This window comes from Talaromyces stipitatus, genomic scaffold, assembly GCF_000003125.1.
Source record: "Talaromyces stipitatus ATCC 10500 scf_1105507295541 genomic scaffold, whole genome shotgun sequence".
NCBI classification, from domain to species: Eukaryota; Fungi; Ascomycota; class Eurotiomycetes; order Eurotiales; family Trichocomaceae; genus Talaromyces; species Talaromyces stipitatus.
Window position 1 is genome coordinate 546,936 of NW_002990115.1, and position 23,806 is coordinate 570,741.

At 47.7% G+C, this 23,806-nt stretch overlaps 11 protein-coding genes across 12 annotated transcripts, besides 1 other annotated feature; 6 read left to right on the forward strand and 5 right to left on the reverse strand.

The window, feature by feature from the left end:
* Positions 1-218: 218 nt before the first annotated feature.
* TSTA_025230 (uncharacterized protein) lies at positions 219-2,754 on the reverse strand. The gene is made up of 2 exons (XM_002479595.1): positions 1,799-2,754; positions 219-1,747 (listed from the first exon to the last, which is right to left on the reverse strand). Exons 1-2 carry the CDS (start codon positions 2,740-2,742, stop codon positions 1,126-1,128), a joined length of 1,566 nt encoding a protein of 521 aa, XP_002479640.1. The 5' UTR covers positions 2,743-2,754; the 3' UTR covers positions 219-1,125.
* TSTA_025240 (uncharacterized protein) lies at positions 428-1,013 on the forward strand (the record flags this gene model as incomplete). Its single annotated transcript, XM_002479594.1, has 2 exons — positions 428-937; positions 963-1,013. 2 exons carry the CDS (start codon positions 428-430, stop codon positions 1,011-1,013), a joined length of 561 nt encoding a protein of 186 aa, XP_002479639.1.
* An 859-nt stretch (positions 2,755-3,613) lies between the features above and the next one.
* On the forward strand, positions 3,614-4,951 carry TSTA_025250 (uncharacterized protein; the record flags this gene model as incomplete). The annotated part of the gene is made up of 2 exons (XM_002479596.1): positions 3,614-4,059; positions 4,096-4,951. The coding sequence occupies 2 exons, from the start codon at positions 3,614-3,616 to the stop codon at positions 4,949-4,951; spliced, it is 1,302 nt and encodes a 433-aa protein (XP_002479641.1).
* A 659-nt stretch (positions 4,952-5,610) lies between these two features.
* TSTA_025260 (acetamidase, putative) lies at positions 5,611-7,608 on the forward strand (the record flags this gene model as incomplete). Its single annotated transcript, XM_002479597.1, has 7 exons — positions 5,611-6,061; positions 6,119-6,231; positions 6,296-6,519; positions 6,580-6,848; positions 6,897-7,072; positions 7,123-7,408; positions 7,460-7,608. 7 exons carry the CDS (start codon positions 5,611-5,613, stop codon positions 7,606-7,608), a joined length of 1,668 nt encoding a protein of 555 aa, XP_002479642.1.
* A 108-nt stretch (positions 7,609-7,716) lies between these two features.
* TSTA_025270 (uncharacterized protein) lies at positions 7,717-8,879 on the reverse strand (the record flags this gene model as incomplete). Its single annotated transcript, XM_002479598.1, has 3 exons — positions 7,717-8,533; positions 8,680-8,715; positions 8,776-8,879. The coding sequence occupies 3 exons, from the start codon at positions 8,877-8,879 to the stop codon at positions 7,816-7,818; spliced, it is 858 nt and encodes a 285-aa protein (XP_002479643.1). The 3' UTR covers positions 7,717-7,815.
* A 349-nt stretch (positions 8,880-9,228) lies between these two features.
* On the reverse strand, positions 9,229-11,908 carry TSTA_025280 (chitin synthase activator (Chs3), putative; the record flags this gene model as incomplete). The annotated part of the gene is made up of 2 exons (XM_002479599.1): positions 9,229-9,447; positions 9,499-11,908. 2 exons carry the CDS (start codon positions 11,906-11,908, stop codon positions 9,314-9,316), a joined length of 2,544 nt encoding a protein of 847 aa, XP_002479644.1. The 3' UTR covers positions 9,229-9,313.
* A 1,426-nt stretch (positions 11,909-13,334) lies between these two features.
* On the forward strand, positions 13,335-13,885 carry TSTA_025290 (uncharacterized protein; the record flags this gene model as incomplete). The annotated part of the gene is made up of 4 exons (XM_002479600.1): positions 13,335-13,369; positions 13,433-13,505; positions 13,565-13,676; positions 13,737-13,885. 4 exons carry the CDS (start codon positions 13,335-13,337, stop codon positions 13,871-13,873), a joined length of 357 nt encoding a protein of 118 aa, XP_002479645.1. The 3' UTR covers positions 13,874-13,885.
* A 1,212-nt stretch (positions 13,886-15,097) lies between these two features.
* TSTA_025300 (IgE-binding protein) lies at positions 15,098-16,893 on the forward strand (the record flags this gene model as incomplete). The annotated part of the gene is made up of 3 exons (XM_002479601.1): positions 15,098-15,355; positions 15,416-15,738; positions 16,080-16,893. 3 exons carry the CDS (start codon positions 15,098-15,100, stop codon positions 16,891-16,893), a joined length of 1,395 nt encoding a protein of 464 aa, XP_002479646.1.
* TSTA_025310 (UPF0041 domain protein) lies at positions 16,841-18,017 on the reverse strand. 2 transcript variants are annotated; one of them, XM_002479602.1, is made up of 6 exons: positions 17,618-18,017; positions 17,537-17,552; positions 17,346-17,482; positions 17,080-17,285; positions 16,968-17,001; positions 16,841-16,877 (listed from the first exon to the last, which is right to left on the reverse strand). In XM_002479602.1, exons 1-4 carry the CDS (start codon positions 17,812-17,814, stop codon positions 17,084-17,086), a joined length of 552 nt encoding a protein of 183 aa, XP_002479647.1. In that variant the 5' UTR covers positions 17,815-18,017; the 3' UTR covers positions 16,841-16,877; positions 16,968-17,001; positions 17,080-17,083. The 2 variants fall into 2 exon arrangements, with proteins under 2 accessions (XP_002479647.1, XP_002479648.1); XM_002479603.1 differs by having other exon boundaries at positions 16,968-17,285.
* Positions 18,018-18,213: 196 nt separating this feature from the next.
* On the forward strand, positions 18,214-19,399 carry TSTA_025320 (NADH-ubiquinone oxidoreductase 105 kDa subunit). Its single transcript, XM_002479604.1, has 4 exons — positions 18,214-18,395; positions 18,447-18,553; positions 18,615-18,647; positions 18,724-19,399. The coding sequence occupies exons 1-4, from the start codon at positions 18,310-18,312 to the stop codon at positions 18,780-18,782; spliced, it is 285 nt and encodes a 94-aa protein (XP_002479649.1). The 5' UTR covers positions 18,214-18,309; the 3' UTR covers positions 18,783-19,399.
* TSTA_025330 (sensor histidine kinase/response regulator TcsB/Sln1, putative) lies at positions 19,344-22,903 on the reverse strand (the record flags this gene model as incomplete). The annotated part of the gene is made up of 5 exons (XM_002479605.1): positions 19,344-21,990; positions 22,043-22,302; positions 22,351-22,681; positions 22,729-22,763; positions 22,820-22,903. The coding sequence occupies 5 exons, from the start codon at positions 22,901-22,903 to the stop codon at positions 19,344-19,346; spliced, it is 3,357 nt and encodes a 1,118-aa protein (XP_002479650.1).
* A 164-nt stretch (positions 22,904-23,067) lies between these two features.
* Positions 23,068-23,087: a microsatellite.
* Positions 23,088-23,806: the final 719 nt, after the last annotated feature.

Consider the following 23,806-nt stretch of genomic DNA (forward strand, 5'->3'; position numbering starts at 1 on the left):
ATCAGTTGGCCAACATACCCTAGAGCACTCATCCTGTGAGTCCTGCCTTAACCAGCCGTGCAATGACCCAGGTAGGTGGTATGGATTGTTCTTTGAGAAACAACAGTGGAAGGTCCATTTCACAATCATTGCATAGAAATAACGCATCACGGATTAGAAGATTCAGTTCTAAGCACATCTTTCAGTAATTGATCCGTGACCTCTTTCATTTGTATGATCCACAATGACTATTAATGAAATTTCTGAGCATCCTGTAATTTGAAGACAAAGCCCCTATTCCCATATAAGATATTATAAGTAGAATCAACATGCCTACACACATGCAGATATTGCTGCAAGCCAACTGCCAACAATCCATAATCAGAACACGATACAAACTGTCAGACCAGCGGAATCCACTAGAGGAGCTGAGCATAAAAAATTAAGAATGGTCTCCCAGAGCTCTGAAGACCTTCAATCCGAGAGCGTTCACGACGAGGCGAACACGACTTCTGAAGAACCCCGTACCGAAGAAGCTGTTCCTGACTCTGAGCCCCAAGCGGAAACCGAAATGGAAACCGAAACAACAGAGAAAACCGAACAAGACAGAGAACTAACCACCATACAACGTCCAGCCGGACCAAGAGATCCACCACCATCAGCAATCGAAGATGCAAGAGCAGCACGCCGCGAATCCAGAAAAGGAAATGAAAAAGAAGACCGAAATCAACGACCAGCACGACGCCCAACTGGACCCAGAGATCGACCACCATCGACAGTTGAAAAGTCAAGAGCAGCGCGCCGCGAGTCCAAAGCCAAAACTAAAGACAAACACCAACGACCGGTATCGCGGCTAGCCGGACCAAAAGATCCACCGCCATCTAAGCCCCGGGAATTCCACAGTACCGTTTCGGATAGGTCACTCATGTATCGAAAAAGGATCTGGAGGAGACGGTTGGTTCGTTTTAAAAAGCGATTGAAAGACCAAAGAACGAGAAATGCAGGGTCGGTTAGGTCAGCGATGCTTAAAGTGATACGTCGGCGTCGACCACGATGATATTATAATTAGGACTCTATTTCCGAAAGTAGAACTAAGTTGATCCGAAATCCAACATCCTGAAGGGCACCCTTGTTGATAGGTCATGCTCAATTAATTCTCACCACCTGTGTTTCAACATATGTCCAATATCGTTCCGCACACATTACCCTCAGCGCCTTTCCTTTCCATTCCATAAGTAGGAAGCTCATGCCGAACGCCCAGGCCAATACTGCAACGGCAATGAAGGTGTTCTGTAGACCTTGTGCATCAATCCAGGGGGTAATAGCATAATTGAAAGCAAAGCTAAGTGTATTCCGGCAGAGAATGACTGAAACAATCGTTTCTCCAGAAAGTTCCTTGAAGCAGTCAACAGCATAAGCAAGCGCATAAGCACCGCCGCTAACATTGCAATAACCGCATAGAAGACCACCAAGCAGGACGACTGCCCAGTGGAGTCCGTGATACGCGCCCAGGCCCCAAATCAAAAGGCCTGCGGGCATCAGGATACAGTAGACAACTAAGCCCCAAAGACGTTGCTCGGGCTCACGTAGACCCCCGTTTCGTGTAGCTAGTCTCAGTGTCAACCAGTCGGCAACAGGACCGGAAATTACACCTGCCATGCTGGCCCCAATCAACGGCGCAACGTATGAGAGGCCGACTATAGCAGCAGAGAAATCATAGGGCGCTACGGACAGGATAGCTGAGGTAGTTGCATTATACACATTGTACCTATCAAACTCATAAGACAGTCGCTAAGAAATTTTCAGAAAGGACACATACCATGCCAAAGCAAAACCGTACATAAAGCCAGCCCACATGATATTGGGGAACTGGAAGAATATCAGAACTGGGCGATACGCAATGCGAAGTATTTGAGCGAATGAATTCCCGTTATAAGACCACAATTTCAGTCTCTGCAGATGCGTCTTCTTCCTGTAGTCGGCATTGACAGCGGTGAATTGTTGAGCAAGAATTACCTCATTCAAGACGAGAGGGTCGTCGGCCTTCTCAGCTTCCATATTTGTCCGCATATACATCGATTCCTCGTATAAGAAAAAGGCAAGCACAAAGTTGAGTGCTAAAATCAGGGCAGCCCAGTGTTGCACCCAGTGCCAGCCGTAGGCATCATTCATGAATCCGGCGATGAGAGGTGCAATGAAATTGCTGGCGCACAGTACAAACATGTACCACCCAATAAAAGCACCCCGTTCATGGGCGAAAAACACATCTGGAATGCAGATCTGGGGAAGGACTTCGACCGGAGCACAGGCGAAGCCATATAGACATCTTGCTGCAGCCCAGGCAGGATAACTGTCAATCCATGCTGTCCACTCCGATACGGCGACGCAAAAGAGCAAGCTCATTAGGATAATAGGGCGGCGGCCAAAAGTCAGCGCCAGAGGTTGCCAGATGATATTTGTCCATCCCGCCAAAAGAAAAAGGTACCCGGTACCATTGTTGAGCTGACCAATGGTGATGCCTGTCTCCTTGGAAATTGGGGTGAAAACCGAGTATATCGAGGTGCCACCGATACCCGTGCTAAACACATAGAACAAGAGCAGAGTGACATTCAACCATTTCCGTCTCTTAGACCAGTTCAATGGGTCATCAGGATCTGCTGAGGGCTTGGGAACCAGAATAATCTGGTCTGATTGTTCAGCAACCAGATGCACGGTACCTGGGGGAAGCATCGTGTTGGGAATTTCACTCTGATTGTACTCCATGATGGGGTGTGTGCCAAAGGGAAGTACTGAGGTACTAGTACTTATTTATCTCTGTGTTTCCCTCCGAATTCACATGTCCCCCGCTTCTTGACGCGAGCCATAAACGGCGGGAATTCGCTTTATCGAACAATTTTGCACTAGTCAGTGTCAATTTTCGCTTTTCCCGATTTTATTGACGACTGTACAACTGAATTATTTGCTTCGTAAAATTCTCTGTGCGTAACATCTAGTTGATAGCCAGTAATTGGCTATGATTAGCATGCATGCACAAAGTCAAGGATTGACGGTCTTCTGACTGAACGAAGATTAGGCTGCAGATGGCAGATGTTGCATAGCCAAATCACAGGGAGATCGGAAAAGTTAAGCTTAGCCTTTGAGGAAGCGTGTGGATCGAGGGCACAAACTATCAAAAACCACGGGGTGCGGCATTCTGATTGGCGGTCGGGGTTAACCACGTATTTGCGCCGGGCCGTCTATTCGGCTGCCCCGCCTCGCCCAAAGCTAGAAAGTGCCCTTGCTTGTCTGCCGTGGTTCCTTTCGCTCTCTGCTGCTCTCTCGCTTTGTCTGCATGTCATTTCTTTGTTCCCGCATGCTTTTTTTTTCCTGAATTCGTTAGTGACGATCCGTAGACTTGGAGTACCCATCGAGCCATCTTGTTATTTCCAGCACCTTTTTCCATTCTTGCGTATCTTCCTATCTCGAGTCAGGGAAATAGCACACTTCCGAGAATAAGGCGGCATGAAATGATCTTCCAGATAGTGCACTTTCTCAGTCGTCTGGTTTCAGAGAACGTCTAGGATGCGTCTTGGGATTTCGAACGAATTTTCCTGTTGATGAACAAAATCTTCGCAGCACCGTCGTTCGCCAGACGATGGGGGCCAAGATCACTGGCGGCAAAAAGGGAAAACCTCGCGGGATCCGTAGGGACAGGGACTGCCAGAGCTGCAAGACTCGAAACATCAAATGCGATTTGAACAGACCACGGTGTCAACCATGTGTGCAGGCTGGGTTGCCGTGTGGCGGTTATCCTCAGCGGGTAGTCTGGGCTACAGACACTAATTTCGGGCAGAGACGGCCGCGCGAAAAGGTCGCAACGCCGGCGTTGTCGCAAGAATCACATTCACCCTCAGACAGTTCTAAACCGAATTTGAACGGCAGCAAACCGCCCACGCCAGTTGCGGCGACTTTGCAGATGCATGACCGTTACACGACTGTAAACCAATACAGCTTCATCAAGCGCCTTGCCGCGTTTTACGAGCAGATCAAAGACGTCAATAATCACTCGAGTGGGGGATATTTACCGCCGGAAGCTATAGAGTTAGTATCGCGAATATGGGATTTTATCATGGTCAGAATGAAAGGACAGGTCGCATCAAACGACTCCACGGCGGAGAGGCAGTCTATGGATGCTGTGCAATATCATGTTGACGCGCTAATGAGGTTGACTGAAGCCATCGACCAGGCACACCCAATTGCGCTATTTGGCATAGCGACATTTGCATTCTTCGAGGTCTGCGACGGTTCATTTGGAGAATGGCAATGCCATTTGAATGGGGCACGGTCACTGCTCGATTTTCACTGCCATAACAAGGCAGATCTTGATCGGTTGTCGGTTGAACTTGCTGGATTAAACGAAATCGTTGCGCATCTAGTGTGGTTCGACACAATAGGCGCCATCATTCGGGGTAGTAATGGACTGATTTTCGACGACTGGCATCGCGAGACCTTGACCGAAGAATTCTTTGCTAATGTCGGGTGTCCCGTTGACACTTTTCATTTGTTTGTGACCCTCGCCAAGGCAGGCAATCACATCAACACCTTGGATCTCAGTTTTGAAGCGCTTGATCAACTCCTGCTGCGAGCTGAACCTGGGTCCGGCAACTCGGCCCTTGTCGAAAACGCATGGCGATGCACGGCCGCCATTGCCATCATCAGTCGGATTGGCGACGCGGGGTCGTTGTCGCGCCGCAAAGCGCTCTCGACTGCAGTCGACCAGGCCTGCAGAGTGATTGCTGTCATGTCACCCACTTCAGGGATCTATATTCACCTGGCAGCCACGGCTTATCTGGCTGGCATACATGCCACCCACCCTAGACAATGCGAGATTGTGCGAACCTATTGGCGCAATTGTCGTGCTTCTGATTTCCCACGATACCCAGACGGACAAGCCAAGTGTGAAGCGAAATGGCAAGCAGAGGGTCTGGCATGAATCAGCGTTATGAGTATTTGGACTGGATAATATGTTAGTAATCGGTATGCATATATGGGAGCCACGTACATACTTCTTGAGATGATGGATGCGACAGACAACATTCATAGTTAGCAGGCGCGTATAATATATCGGCTTGACTTTCCGCGAGTGCGCCGTAAGTAAGTAGATGCTATCGCCAACTAGACTCTGTAGGGAAGACAGTGCATGAAGTGTTGTTCTGGAGGAGGAGATGCTGGTCGTTGAAGAATCTCATTGGGAGCGAACTGGACCAAAAGGAAGGTGCGCACTGCGGCAGGTCCTTCTTTCCTTGTTCGCATCTTGCCAACTCAGGAAGGTAATCTACAGTCGCTCCTTCCTCGCTTACAACTGCAGAATTCCGCCTCCTGATTGGCTCGCGCTCTATCAGCGCGATGTTTTCTCTCTTCTGCTAAACTTTGCAGACTATTTGATTAAACTTCATGGAAAAGAAAGATAGTCCCTTCGATATTGTCGCCATTAATTAATCGTCCTATCTCTTTTTGACCCACCATGTTCTTGTTCGTGACTCTACGACCCTTGCAAGGTATATATTTAATGGCAGACCCGGCGCTCTTTATCAGCCCGACTAGGGCATCCAACTTCTTCTCCGGAATTGATCGTTGCACGACTCTACGACAATGACAGCGACAATAACCTCAATTACATATCAAGAGCGCGCTCGTATCAAAAGATCAATACAAGATTCCCTGATTCCACCAGAATGGCGTCTGGCTTCCATCCCGCCAGTGAACGAAGTGTCGGATGCGTTGGATTTCATTCGCAAAAACAATCTTTTAACAGCGCGGGAACTGCGTATCACGGAGACTACGGATGTCAATGTCCTACTGCACAACCTGGCCAGTCGTCAATTGTCTTCTCTCGAGGTCACCAAAGCCTTTGCGAAACGAGCCGTGCTGGCCCACCAATTGACGAATTGTTGCACAGAAATCTTTTTGGACGACGCATTCGCGCGAGCTAGGCAATTGGATGATTATTTGGAACAGACCGGTGAATTAATAGGGCCTTTGCATGGTCTCCCGGTCTCGATCAAAGACCTCTTCCACGTAAAGGGGATAGATTCATGCATTGGTTCGTCAATCCATGCAGCTAGGGCGAATTTCCAATTGTGCTGACCACTCGATATAGGCTGGGTAGGACTTACGAATAAACCGGCAACACAGGATGGAAATGCAGCAGCAACACTTCGCCGACTTGGCGCCGTGTTATACGTTAAAACAAATGTGCCCCAATCAATGATGGTGCGTAGCTTTTCCATGCCTAATGTACGTAGGACGGCACCTTGCTGATTTAGTGGCTTACTAGATGTCCGACTCGTATAACCACGTTTTTGGCCAATGCGTGTCTACCCTCAACCGGAATCTCATTTCTGGGGGCAGTTCCGGGGGTGAAGGGTCTCTGGTGAGTGCCCGAGGTAGTATCCTAGGCATTGGTACAGATATTGGCGGATCGATCCGTATACCGGCCAGTCTTTGTGGGATGTATGGTCTCTCGCCGAGTACGGGGAGACAGCCGTATGAACGAAGTGGGTGAGTCAGTTCTCCCTCGTTTCGAGTGGCGGTAGTTTTACTTAAACAGGCCAATTGTAGCCTCCGGCAAGATATTGTACGTTCGGTTGCAGGCCCGATGGCAACAAGCTTGTCAACGGTAGAAAAGTACATGGAAGCTTTGCCGACTGCCAGGCCGTGGGAGATTGACCACCAAGTCACACCAATTCCATGGCGAGCGGAACTGTGTACGACCACAAAACGCTTAAGAATCGGGTATATTATAGACGACGGCGTGGTTAAAGTGCAGCCACCTGTTGCGAGAGCGGTAGAAGAGGTCGTACAGGCCTTGAGAGAAGCCGGTAATGAAGGTTGTTGATCTCATTTCAATTGAGGAGCTGTATGCTGATATATTACAGTGTTTGAATGGGACGCTTCGAGCCACGCTCATGCGTACGATCTCTGGGAGAAAGCCATCCTCTCCGATGGCGGCGAAGCGTGTCGTCGGCTATGCGAGTTGAGCGGCGAACCATTGATTGAGGGCATGCTGGTTGGAAAACCTCATAATATCTTGAGTACATCACAAACACATCAAGTACGTTCTGAACCACCCTTATACAGACGAAAGGAGACTAATGGGAATAGCTTATTGCCGATAAGTATGCGTACGAAACGCAATACCTTCGTCAATGGACTGCAGCCGGTCTGGATGCTCTCGTCATGCCTGTCACGCCTTGGGTGGCATATAAGCCTCAAACATGGGTGAAGAGCCACCAATATGTGGGATATACATCAATATGGAATTTATTAGACTACCCTGCTTTAGCCATTCCGGTTACCAAGGCAGATCGGACCAAGGATCTCGTATTAGATGCCGAGTGGATCATGCATAAACCGAGGAATAAGAGCGATGAATTCAATCATAAGCAATGTAAATCTCACATATCACTTCGGTGTAGAGATCTTACTGACCTGACAATAGATGACATCAATCTCGTCCACGGAGCGCCAGTGGGTGTTCAGATCATCACTCCAAAATTACAAGAGGAGAAATGCATTGCGGTTGCAAAGGCGATTGAAGAATCTATGACCGCACAGCCCGCAGAAAGGACCCAACGAGCAAAGTTATAGATCAAACTGGGTTCTCGAATTGTTTTTAGGTACGCAATGCATTTTGTACTGGGTGTCCATACTGAGTCATTGTAGGCTGCATCTAGTCCATACTTCAGCCTATCTACATAAACGTACATCCAATCCAATCCATGTCCAACTAATGCAATTTCCACGATATACTAAGTTGATATAATCCATACCCTCCAGGCAGATCCCAACCTCTCATCACAGCCAAGCAGCCACCGCAGCAGCAACAACCGGAGCAGCCGTAATCATCGAACCCGCAATCCCACTAACCGCCATACCAGGAGTCTTTGTTGCATCCGGGGCCGTAAACGAACTCAATCCCGCGGTGACCGTCAACTGATAATACGACTCGGCAATCGGGGCAGTTGTATAGGTTGCCTTTGTGGAAGTCGAAGAAGTCCATTTCGCCCCATCTACCGTACCAGTCATACCGACGCTCATGGTACAACTAGCCGATTGCGTTGAAGATTTCAAACTGCATTCATATGACTCTGTGACCGTGACATCGTAACCACTCCCCGATGGGGCGGAAGATGAAGCCACATATACACCCGTAAAGCTGACCGTCGCAGAACCTTGGACGATGGTTATTGATGAAGGGTAATTGCAGACTGATTTCGGTGCGTTGGGAACACAGCCAACGTGGTATGTGGCTGCTGCGGCGTTGATGTTTGCCAAACTGGCTGCTGTGCTTGTTCCGCCGGCGCCGTCAGAGAAGCCTTTTACGTCCCATTCGGGTACGAAGTAGCCGATGATTGAGCTGCTGCTGGAATCGGCAGTTGCGCCGAGGACAGTGGCCAGGGCGGCAATGAGGAGGGAAGTACGCATTGTGATGGTGTATGAGTCTTGGGGCTGGTGGAAATGTAGGATAGTGTAGATCGGCACAGAAATACTCACATCGAGTTCAAACAAGCCCCTTTAAAGAATATTTTTCATACGAGGCATACGACGCATTATCTAGGAGGCAACAATAGTGGCTTAAGATAGAGTAGATAATTGGCCAACAAACCTTATAGTTAGGCTTCTGGGGCCCCGAGCAGTCCCATTGTCATTAAAACTTACAGACTATCATTGGCCAAAGTCGTGAAGCGGGGGACCCTGAATCATGTAGTCTAATGCTAAAAGTAGACAAGCACATTGGGCTAGTGAAGATTTCACCAGTTTAGCGCTTGGTTGAGGCTCGATTCCGCTTGAAAGGCTCCGCGTGCCACACGTTCCGAGGCATCAGGCACGAACTTGGAGATCAGAGACAGAAAGTCCATCGAGGCAAGCCAGTTGATTACTGGTGGAATCACTGAGGCGGGTTCGTACAAGTCGTTTTCGCTATCAGAGCGGGGAGCAGATGTGGTAGATAGTGTGGATATGCCTGAATCATGCAGGCGATAAAGGTACATCTAATTCCTACAAAACTCCATACATAGTCTCTCTTATCACAGAACAACGCTAAGTTAAAATGGATGGTACTTGAGAAAATTTCATTGTCATTGCTCTTCTCCAGTATCAGGGAAAATCTTGCTGCAATAATCAATATTCACAAAAAGCTGAGTAAGCACCGTCTCACTATCAACCAATCAAAGAATAATAATAATAAAAAAGATGGGAATCGGGAATCGGGAATCGTGAGTAAACTAAAAGTAATAACAACAAAGAGAGACATAAATGAATTCAAAACACTTGTCCAACGTAATGATATAATCTACATAACAATACAATCACCTCCTTGCTGTTGTTGTTGAGCAACAGCTGATCGAGACACGCGTGTCTTTTGCATACGCCCACTACCTTTCTTGAGTTCCTCGAGACGTTCGCGGGCTTTATTGAAGTTTTGGGCTGGGTCCATCAGTTAAATAGATATCACTTACGAAGAGAGAAAAGACTTACAAGCAGCTCGCCAATACCATCGCTGCGCATCCTCCAAATTCGACGGAACGCCAATCCCAACTTCGGTAAAATATCCCATTGCATACTCGGCTTTGGCTAAACCTGCAGCTGCCGCTTTGCGTGCCCACAGGTAAGCTTCAGTGTCGCTTTGTTGGAGGATACCCTCAGCACCGGTGAGGTACCATCCACTCAGCGCAAGTTCGGATTGATGTTCACCCTGCGCTGCGGCGCGGGTGTACCATATAATACTCATACGTGCATCGATTGGTAAGCCCATTAATCCCTGCTCATACGCCGCGCCGAGACGGTATTGTGAGAATTTATAGCCTAGTTCAGCGGCTTGCGTGAACAGTTCACATGCATATGCTTCATCACGAATGATGATGTCCGATGGAGCTGTACTCTCGTACATGAGACCTAATTCGTGCAAAGCGTGCGGATTCTCTACATCGGCTCCATCAGCCGCGCGTTTTAGCCATGTTATAGCTTCACGAGGGTTTTTTTGTTGACCCAGTAACCCTTTCAAGAGAATGATGCCCATTTTGTACATGGCGGGTGTGTTTCCAAGTGCTGCTGCGCGTCGGTACCATTGTACCGCTTTCAAGGCATCTCGTTTCGTGCCACCGCCTTCCTCCTGACCGAGTTCACAGCAAACTGCCGTTCGGTATGCAGACTCGGCATGTCCTGCTTTGGCGGCCGATTGATATAGTTGAAATGCGTCTTTGGGGTCAGCCTGTAAACCTAACCCTCCACTTCCATAATTATCTGCCATGTAGAACATTGCGTCCGGAAAGGAGTCATTGACTAATCTCTTCACGATCTTATACGCATCGTGGATGTATTTATCTTTGTTTCTAGCACGAGTTTTCGGATCGACTCGTCCTTCTTCACCAATCAACCGCGTCGAGGCTTCAACATACTTCTTGGCGAGTTTCAGCGCAGTCTTGTAGTCGTCAGGGTTTCGTCGGACGATTAACTGCAACTTCTCGATTTCCATTTGTGTGACGGGTGGTGATGCTGGTCGACCGTCAGGGCCCACTGCAGGCGGTACGGTAGACGGCGCTGGTTGTGCCGCATTGTTTTGTCGAGGCCCGCCGTATTGTCGGACTGGTGCCGGAGGGCCTGCTGGCGCGCCTCCCGGCACCTGATCTAAACCGGCACGATAGGGCAAAGGATGGGCAGGAAGAGCATCCGGATTCTGGGACTCTGGACTGCCGATGGGATGTGCCCCATATGATCCCATAGACGGAGTTCTTTCCGAGCCTTCAAAACTTCCGTTAAAACTGCCATTATAGCCATTATTCATACCGTTGGCCGATTGATCGCCAGGCAAGTCAAATTGAAAACCGGCATTTGCAAACTGATTCGTATTTTGTTCGGGTGCCGTTGCAGGTTTGTAAGGTGCATATGGCTTTTTCTCCAAGCCCAAGGAGTTCTCAAAACTTTCGTTGCGGCGATGTACGGGATCAGATGACGGCATGGCATCAAAATTTGGCATATCCAGCTCATCTTCCTCCTCTTCTTTTACCGTTTCTGGTTGTTTTCCTCCGCCTTCTTCCTCATCTTGCTCTGCAAAATAATCCGCAAAGACATTATGATGTACATAAGTGCTATAAGTTTTGGATTTTAGGTCGTCTCGTGACGGATTTGGCGCGAGCAGAATGCCTGTTCCTGCTTCTGGTTCTGCATATTCCATGGCTGGGTCCTCATATGTACTCTGACCGGGATATTTTGGTGATCGTAAAGGAGGAGGATATGCTGAGCTCGTATTCGGCGTCGTCATACTCCTTTGAGGTATTTTTATAGGCGGAGGACCGTTTCCCATTGTATATGATCGTTGAGGAGGTGCATATCCATAATCGCCGTCTGGTTGACCGGCGCCTGGATAATAGGGGTCACCGTTGGGCGGTCCCCTAGGTGCGCGAGAAGAGTTAGACGTGTGTGGTCGAGTCGGAGGTGAGGCAATGCTCAAATCGCCCATCTGCGTTGCTAGTCCTTGCTCATCTGAGCCTCTCCGTTGCGACAGAGGTCCATTTGCTGGGTATCCGTATGGATCGCCTGGCGGTGGCCTGCGCTGAGGAGGTGGTCGGGCCATAGGAGCTCCTCGCGGTGGTGGTGGTCCTCGTCCCGGGCCTGGAGGAGGTGCTCTTCCATATCCTCCTCGCGATCGACTTGAAGATGATCCAGGTGGTGGTGGGCCACCAGGGCCGCCGTACGCTCCTCGAGGGGGCGGTGGTCGTGACCTTGGTTGTCCTGAACGTGGACCGCCGCTTCCATAATCAGAACCACCTCCTCCATAACCGTCAAAATCGTAGCCAGGTCCTCCTTGACCATAACCTCCAGGAGCCTGCGATCGGGAGCCTGGGGGTGGGCCTCGCGGAGGAGGCATTCGTTGTTGGGGATATGCCATGTCGCTAGCTGTGAGTGATCAGTTCACAGTTGATTTTGTATCACCGCAGCTGTTTCTCGTTCCCGGTATTCATCGAATAACGAATGCGCTTGGGCCGAAATTAGTGCGTTCGCTAAATGGGAAAACGAGTGTCAATTCGCGATAGAGGCCGTTATATGTACAAGAATCGGAAATAACTAGGCACTCCCACAAGCGCAATGTTAGTAAAGTCTGGGCAAATGAGGGATGAAACGAAGGCCTGAATATCAATGCTACTGAATTATAGGGCCAGGGGTGCAGCTAGACCGCGGCGTGTCGCACGAACCGCAAGTGGTCTTGCACGAGGTGACATGGTTACGAACCTTTCAAAAGGTGATGTTGTAAAACGAGTGACTGCAGTGAAATGCCGGAATGATACTTGGACAATCTCGATGTTGGTGCAGAGGGGTATGGAGGTTGTTTAATGTCGGGCACTTAAACGCCCAAACGTCTCCGGATACGAGGGTAACGAATTGCGAGGTTAGGATAACAGCGTCGCTAAGCCATACAAGCTGTCGGTCGCATATGTGCCAGTCCTGACAGAAATGCCAGACAGACCGTTGAAACGTATCAGATGAGATCGGCGGCTTCTTGAGAACTGGCGAAACTTGAGGAGGAGAAAGCGTTGGCTCGTACGTATTTCTGGGCGTTGAACTAGATTTAATTCACGAAGTTTGGTTCCTGGTACTGTAAAGTACAGACAGCGTGGCTTATATTTTATTGGACAGAGTCAAACGGCGTACATCCTAATTTGCCCAATTCTATACAAAGCTCCACTCAGAATTGTAATTTATTGCTTCCATACACATTGTATTTACCATACATAAAATACCGAAAGCTGAACGGGATCTCCGGCATTAGCCACTCTACAACGTTCAATCTTACCGTAATACTTAGGTATCCCAATGATCTTATTAAGATCGGCCTGGTTTTCATGTATGGACTTCATTCCTGCAAGGAATTTTGTTAGCGACATAATGCCCTTACGGCCCTACTGTAGGGAAAGAAACATTTCATGAGAGTCATTCCGCTATACGAGAATACCTTTCGCGTGTGATACAGTCTTCGATATGACCTAGCCAATGGCAGTAGATAATCGAAGTATTCGACGAATTTATTTCAGACCAGAGGTCCAAAATAATGCTCATACTCCTAATCCGTAGATTCACTTGATTTCAAGTGAGAATCCTGGGTTGGGTCACTGCTCAGCCACATGATACTGCTTCGCCACAGCTACAATTCCCGGAGATGTGGCTGGTTAATGTGTTCTCCGCGCTGAATGACATCTGCGGATAAACCTCAACAAATCAACTTCTTTGCAACCAGAACAGCAGGCTGTCTCGGGTTCGTCTAGTAATAGACAAGCAACCATTACGAGAGATAGCGATACGACAATTACATTGACAAAATGTCCGCAGGAAAGTGGATCAAGATGTTTGTGGTGTAAGCTCTGCCGAACAACTGCGGGAAGTAAATGAGAAAGACTAACTCGAATGAACTTCACAGTGGTACTGTCGTCGCCGTAGGAGGACCGTTATTTGTTCAATCGATTCGACCGACGGACGAGGAATTGTTCAATGTAAGCTTGCTTCTAAGCTTCAATGCGCGATGAGCCCAGAACTCAAAACACAACAACAGAGATATAGTCCCGATTTAAAGAAAGCCGCGCTCGAGAACCGCGATCGACAGGAGAGGGAATACAATGAATACGTTAATAAGTTAAAAGAGTGGTCCAAGTCAGATAAGTCGAGTACGTCGTCTGTTTTATGGGATTGATCATCGAGGATGAAAGCTGATTTGTGATTACTAGTTTGGTTCGCCGTCAAAGAAGAAGAGGAAGCGCGATTGAGATCCAAGACATTGCCTACGTCGTCTCAATCGAAAGAGGATGAGCGAATACAGAGGGAAGAGATGCGCAGGGAGCTCCAAGGGGAAAGGGAAAAGTGATTGTCTCGCAAGATCAGGAAGACATCAAGCGGCTCGGCAATATTCGATCGTGTATTTCTATCAGCATGTATAAAAAACTGTTACGAATTTATAATCTTGACTCACAGCTCAGCAATCTGATTACATCGGTATGAAATCGATATGATGAAGTGTCATCACACGTCTAGTGACTCTGATCCGAACGGCCATGAGACGTGCATACTCTTAATATAGAAACATTGTCTTATAACCTGAACACGTGGAGAGCAGAAGAAATCAGTCAACCCAAAAGTCGGTCACTAGTTACACAGCACATGCAGTTTTGCGGTCATTATTCCTCAGCCATTGTACGTACAATAGCACTATGTTCTATAGCTGCAACCTCAAAAGCTCGATATCACTCACCTACCTGTACCGGGCGTTCCGTACGTATACAGTGGCAACAGAATTCTGTTGTCATGCGCCTTTCCAGAGTGTTCCACGAACACGAGAGTAGATATCCGAATATCTCCATCGGCGACTCCAGCATGATGCTGTTGTTCCTGTTTATATCCATCATACGGGACCGTTGTGTCATTAGATGGGACAGTTCTACCAGGGGTACAGTCCCGAGGTCCCCATTAGGAAATTCCTATAGACGAAGCATTCCTACTTTGTCAATAGCTATATTTCATCTTTTAAGGTTAAATCCTCGGCAAGTCGCTAGATTGTTGAATTGTCAATACGGATTGGATCAAATAATCCCAATGTCTTAGAAATTAGCGGAGTGATCGCCAGTCCCATGTTTCTCCCTCTCTGCACTCATTGGATGCTTCTCCCTGTTTACTCATTGACTCCATATTTTGACTCCGTTTAAGTCTAAAAAGTGCCAGCATGTAAACACTTTAATTCAATTTCAACCTGGTGGTCTCTTGGCAGCTGCTGATCGAGCAGGCTGTTCCGCATGTTGGTGGATAAATCGTTAAATGGGAATTGCGTCACTGATATATCCGATAATTAATGTCTCAGTTATGATTCTTGAGCTTTGGGCCAGTTTCCTAATCAGATTGTATCTGTGGCTATGTCTTGGGTGAGGAATGATGGTGGCCAGGGTAAGGGTTATTTGGCTGAGGTGCCTATAAAAAGCCCTAGTTTCCTCACAGTCTGCTCGTCATTGTAGCATCAACATAACAATTTCACAATATTATAACTAGCACACCACTCTCGACACACCTTTACCACTTAGCAACACTATCTACTATCAATATGAAGTTCTCCGTCATCGCCCCTGCCGTCCTTGCTGCCTGTGCAGCAGCACTTCCAACCGCCCAGGAAGCCAAACCTGACGCCGCAGGACCTTTCTCATTGATGGCTCTTCGCTCTGCATCTCCTCTTCACTTCCAGCCGATCAATGCTGCCGGCCAGAAATTCTGGGTTGGAGGCTCGACATCTTCTTACTGCCCGTCCAACATCGACCCATGCCCTCCAGGCACTCAGACTGTTTTTGCCAACACCAATGGATTGGTAAGCTGCCTACAACAATATCTATCAAAAGAAGGAAAACTTTTTTAACAATTTGGATAGGACGTCGAAGTCCCAGGCGGCCAAGCAGTCTACGTTGACCCCTCTGGTGCTCTCTCATTCACCCAGGCGCATTCCGCCTACATTCCTGAGGGTTCTGTCCAGGGTCCTTTCACTTATACTCCCGGCCAGCCATTCGGTACTTACACCACCGGCGCTTTCGGTTCTACTGGTTTCATGGCTTGCCCCGATAATGCCGCTGCTCCTACTAAGTGGCAGGTGTTTGCTGCTATTCAGAATGCGACTGTACCCACCGGCAATGTTGGAGATTGTTTGGGATTTGATGCTGCTGCGATTGAGTACTCGGGAGAGATTCCTGCGTGGCAGTATGCTTAGTTTATTTGCTCTCTTAACCGGTTAGTGATATGATATGCATGTATATAGTCGGAGTGTGCATTTGAGCAAGTTATCTACATCTAGTTGTTTGAATTGATAGGTCTTTAATCAGATTCATTAAGAGGCGTTCCTGCCATAAAATGAAGGCATCCACGTATACTTGTGATCTTTCCTTCTTTCCTCGACTCGCTCACCACCACCACATAACTTGTACCAACTACATCTGATAACAACTCACTTATTTCGCATGTAGCATAACCATTACCCTTTGAATCATGTACGTGCCCATCGAGACACGCTATTCATACTAATTTGACCAGAATATACAAAGCATTTATTACACCACGATGCTCACCAAAGACATCCCCATCGACAACCACCACATCCAAACGCTCGAAGAACGACTACTAGACCTCGACCGCAAAATCCTCAAACACCACGATCGCCTCCTCGAAAAGACAGAGCGGCTCGTCTCAAGCACAACACACATCTGCAACGAACTCCAAACCACAATCCGCACTCTCAACAATCAAGCCTCAGTCATCAACAACACAAAACACATCGTTTCCGCGCAGGCGCGCACGATAAGCGCACAGGCACGGAAGATTAGAGCACAGCAGGGGATGATTGATGTCCTGCAGCGGGATATATTCCGATTGGGGAGGTGGTATACCGAGTCCCTGGGTAGAATTAATATGCTTGATGAAACGATTACGGATCGAGGTGATGATATTCGTGAGCTGTGGCAGGCGCTAAATCGGCATACGGCGTTTGTGGAGAGGGTTGAGAGAGACAAGTATTGGATGCATGTTTATACGAAACAGGTGATGATGTTGAGGGCTGCGGAGCTTGAGTTTGCTGTTACTGCGGATGACGATCGTGACGAGGATGACGATGAAGGAAGTGTCACTGCGGAAAGTATTTGTATGGATTCGACTATTGTTACACCTCTTCAACCACATATCTTGCTTGATAAGATTGTGGTTCATATGATGAAGGACGTGTTGCCGGATCGATTTGGGAAAGTTTGTGATGGGTTTGAGATTGTTCATGGATCTTCGGCCACTGTACATGGAAGAGACGATGTTGAAGACTCGGAGAATGGATCTGATGAAATGCTACGCGGGAGCTCAGATGAGGATTAGTTTGGCTAACATTCTTTGTATAGTATATATACCATGCTGGTTTGTCTCCATTAGTTTTAGAAGTGCATACTTACTAGTATCCTTTTGCCAAAAGCATAAGATAAATTACTATAACCGGTTAATCAGCTTATATTACAGAAAGATCATTCTTCCTTCTCCCTGCTTTATTTGCTCTAGAAGACAAACCAAATTAAGAAGACTTGACCTTCTCCTCAGCAGCCTTGACAACTCCCTTGGCACTGTCGGTAACAGCCTTTGCGCTTCCCACAGTATCCTCCGCCAAATCCTTAGCAGCTTCTGTGGCAGAACCGTCCTGGCTCCGTCGCCAGAGGAATATTCTAGTTACTTGTGCGAGACCAGTGCAAGCGAGGAAGAAGTTTACAGCGGCCAATCTACACAATCAGTATGAAGTCTTTGAAGAAAAGGGAGAGGGGGGGGAGGGGGGGAAGTACAGCATGTTCTTGGGGGTTATCACGAAACACCATCGAGTCCAGATTGAGCCGGTGGCCATTAGAGCGAGGTTTTGGGTTAGGGAGAGTTTTTCGGCGGGACGAGCTAGGTCTGAGATGCCTGCGATGACGAGGGACCACTGTTTATATCAGAATTTGATCTTGACACTACGACGTAAACGTTTCGTTCATACCTTCATAACGGGTGCCCTGAACACCAATCTCGTCAGTTTCATTTTCCCCCTCTCGATCAATACAGAGAAAAGAGAACATACCAGAAATGGACAGTCTTTACACCAACAGGACTATTCCACAACCTCTGAAAAGTACTCTGTTGCTCTCCAGCGGTGGCGCTGGCATCCGTGCTCGAGAATCGGAATCCTTTGCTGTTATTACTGACATTTTGACGGAAGTTGCGAAATGCCGCGCGTGAGTTTGCGAGGAATCGTAGACCGACTCGGGATGATGACATTTTGATTAATCGATATGTTGTTGTCTTTCGTAGCTGAAGTGAGGTAAACAAGGTAACGTTTTACCGCAAGAACAACCGGGATTGCGATGCGGCGAGTCAGCGCTCTGTCAATTGCTGGAAAAAAAGAGTGGAGATTATTGTATATTAAAAGTGTCAGACGACGCTATCCTCTATTCTCAATCCGAGTCTGATGATGTGAAGATAGAAAGAGAGAGAGAGATGACTCCGTCCGATAATGTCCGCCTATTTCTCACCGGCATCGGGCCCCAGTTGAAATAGAAGGTGTTGATTGGTTGGGTATTGAAGACTACGGGGTTAAGTCCGCTGATGTAATCACATTTCTCTGATTGGTTGATTTAGTGATACAGATCTTCGACTTCCGCAACCTCCAAAGTTGACATCGACATCTGGAGAGCTCGACTCGTTGCGACATACATACACCGATTGACTTCCTCCCATAAACGGAATTTAGAGAGGAAAAGAGAAAAACGAAAAATGTCCGCAAAATACGCCTTCAACAAATCTCTCAAAGAACTCCGGTTCCTATTCTGTCAGACTTCATCCCACAGCGATGCCACGCGGTACGTCCAATTGTCCATTCTTTACGACTTCAGCTAATTATGGATGAATAGATCATTCTTGAACCGCGCATACCCCACTATGAAAAAGAATAATCCTTACGTCCCGATCTTGATTCGTGAAGCGTCCGGTACTGAGCCGAGGGTTTTTGCTAGATATGGTTTGTCTTCTGACTTCAGGTGTCGGTTAGGAATAGAAGGATAGCTAATATGGAGGTATAGAATTCGGAAAGGAGAAACAGGAATTACTATCAGGTATGAATCTACCGTTATCACGAACATCGCGGAATAGACTCTTGACGCAGGTTGAACTAATACTTGGTTCGAACAGGTCTGACAGATAAAGAAATCGAGGAAAAGATTACGACGCTTGTCAAGCAGACTCTATAATCATTCTTTGTCTCTTTGGTTTGAGTTTTGCGTGAAGCCTGTCGAGGGCATATACATAGACGAAGATCCTTTCAATGGAGCCAATCCAGTCATTCGAGGACGGGACTGATGGACAGATGGGGGTATTTGCACTGCCCGCCGTGAATGGGGGTTCTATGGATATGAGGAGTGGACTCTGTATTTATATTTAGAATCTTATCGAAAGGAGTTTTCACGTTCTTATCTTATTCTATCCAATGTTGAATGTTTCAATACTACGGCTGAAGCATCATGCATTGTACTGCGCAAAAGGCAGAACAGAATTCAGGATGATTTCAAAAGATTGATGCTACCTATGCGAGAAGATAGCAAATAATTCTGTACAATAAAGAAATGTAAACAAATGCAAGGAAAAGATCAGTCCAGTAAGTATTGTGTTCCCATGAATCAATCCCAGATAAAACGCCATCCCATCCATCCTTCATATGCAGGCCAAAGATAATCCAAGCCAGAACACCCAGGAAAAAGAAATAATGCAATGCAATACAGTGTTCGTGTATAGAAAAGAAAAGGAAAGAACGATCAAGAAGTCTCACCATCCTCCTCCACAATCGTCGCAAACTTTTTTAACACCTGCTTCAACGCCGGCCGACGAATCGGTTTACTCAAAAACATATCCATACCACTCTCCATACAATCCTTGATATTACTCTCTTCCGCGAAAGCGCTTAATGCCACAATTGGGGCTGAATATCCCATCTGTCTAATCAGTCTTGTACTTTCCAGCCCGTCTAGGTTGGGCATTTGAATGTCCATAAAGATTAGGTCGAATTTGTTGCCTTCAGACATGGCGGCTTTCACAGTGTCATAGGCTTCTTGTCCGTCTTTGGCCACGGTGACGTCGTAAATGTCTTCGAGTTTGAGCATGCGGAGGACGACTTCTTGGTTTACGGCGTTGTCTTCGGCGACGAGGACCCGGATCTTGGTGGTTGTTGTGCTATCACTAGCGGAAAGTGATGATTTGAATGATGTTGATGATGCGGGAGCCGGAACGTGGCGTTTTGAGTCGGATGTACTGGTTACAGTGGTGGTGGAGGTGCTGTTGTTGATGGTCGATTGAGATGGCGGTGCAGCTGCGAAGAAGGGTTGGCTCAAACCGACCAGACGGGGTTGCAAATCTTGAGCCTCGACTGGTTTGACAACAGGACTGTTTGCATCCGATGTCCGGTTGATATTTGCGGCATCATCGAGAGAGACAATCTCACTCGGTGGACTGGATTCAGCTGTGCTGGAGCTGCGTGTACTAGGCGCCATTTCTTTCAGATATTTCAGGGGGACGTCAACTCTAAATGTCGAACCCTTGCCCACAGTGCTATCAAGATGGATAGTGCCCCCCATCAGGCGAGCTAATTGAGAGCAAATACTCAACCCCAAACCTGTACCCCCGTACTTTCGATTTAATCCTAAATCACCTTGCATAAAAGGCTCAAACACTCGCTGTTGCAGATGCGCTGGAATACCCGGTCCTGTATCTTCAACCTCAAAGCTAAACGCCAACGTTCGGTAATTCACAGGCTGTTCCCTCTCGCGTGAGTAATGGTCAAAAGCGCTACCAGCGACACTACCACCCATATATGTATCTCTAGATTGGAACGAGGGTGTCCGTGACCTCATTGCCGAGTTAGACCTCGAGTCAAAGGATATCTTTGTGCTGCCCTCTGGCTTTTCGTAATCGCCCAGACACTTGATTCGAACTTCTACTCGACCACCTTCTGGTGTGAATTTGAGACTGTTACTGACCAGGTTGATAAGGACCTGTAATATACGATGCTGATCACCCCATAGAATCATATCTTTCATCCGAGCTGTGCCTGGCGGACCATAGGCATGAGAAGTCGTACCTAGTGCATGTTTCTCGTCATTGTCCATAATGATTGTCTCTGCCGCGGCGGGTGCGCCGATGAACTTGACAGTGAAATGGACATTCTTTTCCAGAACTTGTTTCTCAAAGATAGTCAAAATCTGGGACTTGATATCCGCCAAATTAAATTCCTTCTCGTCCAGTCGAATAGCTGAGTCGATTTCATTCTTGCTAAACGTCAACAGATCGTTCAACAGATGCAAAAGCAGATCGCCTGATTTGTAAACCACTTTGAGCGACTTTTTGATTCTAGGCAAATCGTCCTCGCCCATGCACACGGCACACATTCCGAGAATTCCATTAAGCGGCGTTTTCAATTCGTGCGAGATATTCGCAATGAACAACGTTTTGCTTTCGTTGGCTGTCTCCGCGGCCTTTTTACTGATTTCCAGCTCGCGCGTTCTCTCCGCTACACGTTCTTCAAGCCTGGTATACTGGATCATCAACTCGTCTGCCATTTCGTTAAATGTGCTGGTCAATTCGGTCAACTCATCTGTTACGATATGTTTCGATTCTTTGACTTTGCCGGGAACTTTGAATGTCTTTGAGCGACCATCTTCGCTTGCGGTACCTTGTGATCGGCCCCATCGACCATGCTTGATCCTTTTGAACACTCCGAAAATTCCACCTTGTTTCTCAGACTGCGCATTCAATGTCTCCAACACTGCGCCTCCGTTAGGTCCATGGGGATCATCACCAAGATGGTGGTAATGCGAGGGATGGATCGATTTCTCCGTCGCGGCTTTGAGTTTTCTAATGGGAGTCACACTATAGTGCGCCAAGGGAATGACAGCCACGGCAATGAAACCAGCCGTACCGAATACACATGCAATAATGATTTTTCGTAAATGCGACACTGGACCAAAGGCTTGAGCGTGTGTTTCTTCTATGACTAGCACCCAGTCTACCAGTGTCGACTGTGGCCGAGCAACGCCCACGGCTACACGGTATCCCTGTTCGTTGTGGGTGTCAAGGTTGCTAGAGGAATTGGCATATGTTGATCTCGGGGTTTCGAGTGCATCGAGAACGGCCGGATACTGTGAGAGCTTGAATGGTTCTTCAGTAGAGCGATATTTATTGTGTCGATCTTCGGAACCATCCACGAGGTCCGGCGTGAAAATATAACGAGCTTCGGCATTCTGGAGCGCGGTTTTATTGACATCTGGCGTTGTGCGTGTCGCAGTCACCGCATCTCCATTGAATAGATTATCGGCCGTCGCAGGGCCAACCAGGAGGACCGATGCGGTCGAATCGAGTCCATTATTGTCAACAAGCGCAGATTGTACACTCGCAGCGCTCGCAACGATACTAATTCACCGTCAGCATTATATAGAAACAGGGAGCTATCTGGTACACTCACGTCATATACCCCAAGATATCCGTATAAGAAGTATTATTTATGATAGGCAGGGTAAGCGAGATCAGCGAAAAACTATTGTTGACATATAACGGCCCAAGCAGTAGCGCAGACGTCCTCTGTATCGGAAAATCAGGAAAGGCGTAGGCGGTAGCCTGTTCACTGGTTGCATCGGCGGGATCCACGCCGCTGGCGACACTGTATGTCAAGTTTGGATAGAGCGAGGGAGGATATCCAAGACCAGAATCACCGAGGATAACAGACTGCATTAGTTAGCCTGTAGTTCATCCATCTAGTAGATGAAAACCCACCGAGCCATTATCATATTTATACGGAAGCACAATCTCCTCCGTCAACACATTGCTCGTCACATTCAGAATACCACCTTGATCACCTGCTGGATTTCGAGAGAATATTTTGGCCTGGAATAACGAAACATAGCCGCCAGATCCTAAAGCAGACTGCACATCGGTGATAGCCGTAACCCAATTCGCGTCTGTGGTATTTCCTTGATAGAATCTTCGCAGGGCGGATTGGATGAGGATACGGGTCGTGACCGTTTGGCAGGTGGCTTCGATGAGGGCGATGTTGGAGGCGACTTGGCCGGCTTTGAGGGAGGCTGCGAGGATGAGGCCTTGAGATCTGTTCAGGTCAATACGAGTTCGGAAACATCAATATGATGGACATACTTGACTCCAGTCACGAATTTGTAATTATTCTCCCACTGATTAACTATTAGCATATGTTGTTGTTGATGTTGATCGTATTGGATGTGCCCACCGTCGCAATAGAGATGACAGCCAATCCCACCAACGAGGTGACGAGCACCAGCAGCGCGAGCTGCAGTGCAATTGGGATCCTCATGCGAAAGTCGAAATTAAAAATGCACTTGTTTACCGATGCATTCCTTCTGATTTTTCTTTCTCTTCAAATAACCTCTAGGTTACTATGCTGAGAAATAAAAGTGATTGGCCCGGCCTCGGGTAGGTAGCGATGCGATGGTAACAAAACGAACGAGGATGGAAAGAAACGAACGAACGAACGAACGGTCGGACTTCAGCTGCTGGCTTCCTCCCGTAATGAATATCACGCCAAGGATAACATGGCGAACAACTTTATGAAATTCACAGAATCATGCAAGTAAGCAGAGTATGTGGTACGTAGTACGTACACTTGGCCTGCGCAGTTTTGGCTCTTCTTCGACGAGTCGGCCTCAGACTAAAAACTGACAGAACGGAGGTGAAAGACGGAGAAAAGAGTTTTAAACGGTCGCCGTCAGGCTCGGCCAGACAAATAGGGTAAATGCAGACGATTACATTTTCCATCACAGCGTGAATGGCTGATGGTAGTTGACAGGAGAGACTGGGGAGAGACAAGGGTCTAGATTATTCAGTTCCAAGATTTTCATCGACGCCACGTGAGCTGCACCAATGACTGCGCAGCCTGAGGCCTCAAAGCTCCGGCCAGACTGTGCCGCATCGGGACTAGCGGCTGGAGCTGGCCAGGGCAGGATATGCTAGGCCAAGCCGAGACTAGCCGAATTGTTAATCTCCCCGAGATTATCTGAGAAGAGCAGATACTACTCCGTACGTAGTATCTACATGAACAGGGCTTCCTTTCGTTATAACCAGGTTCTACTGTAGTTGAAGTCCGAATCAACACGAGGAGCAAACTTGTTGGCATTAAAGCTGGGCAGGGGCGGTGAATTTTTCGCCCAAGTTGATAGCCTGTCGCTTTTTAACATGTGCTCGGACTACTAATTCGACC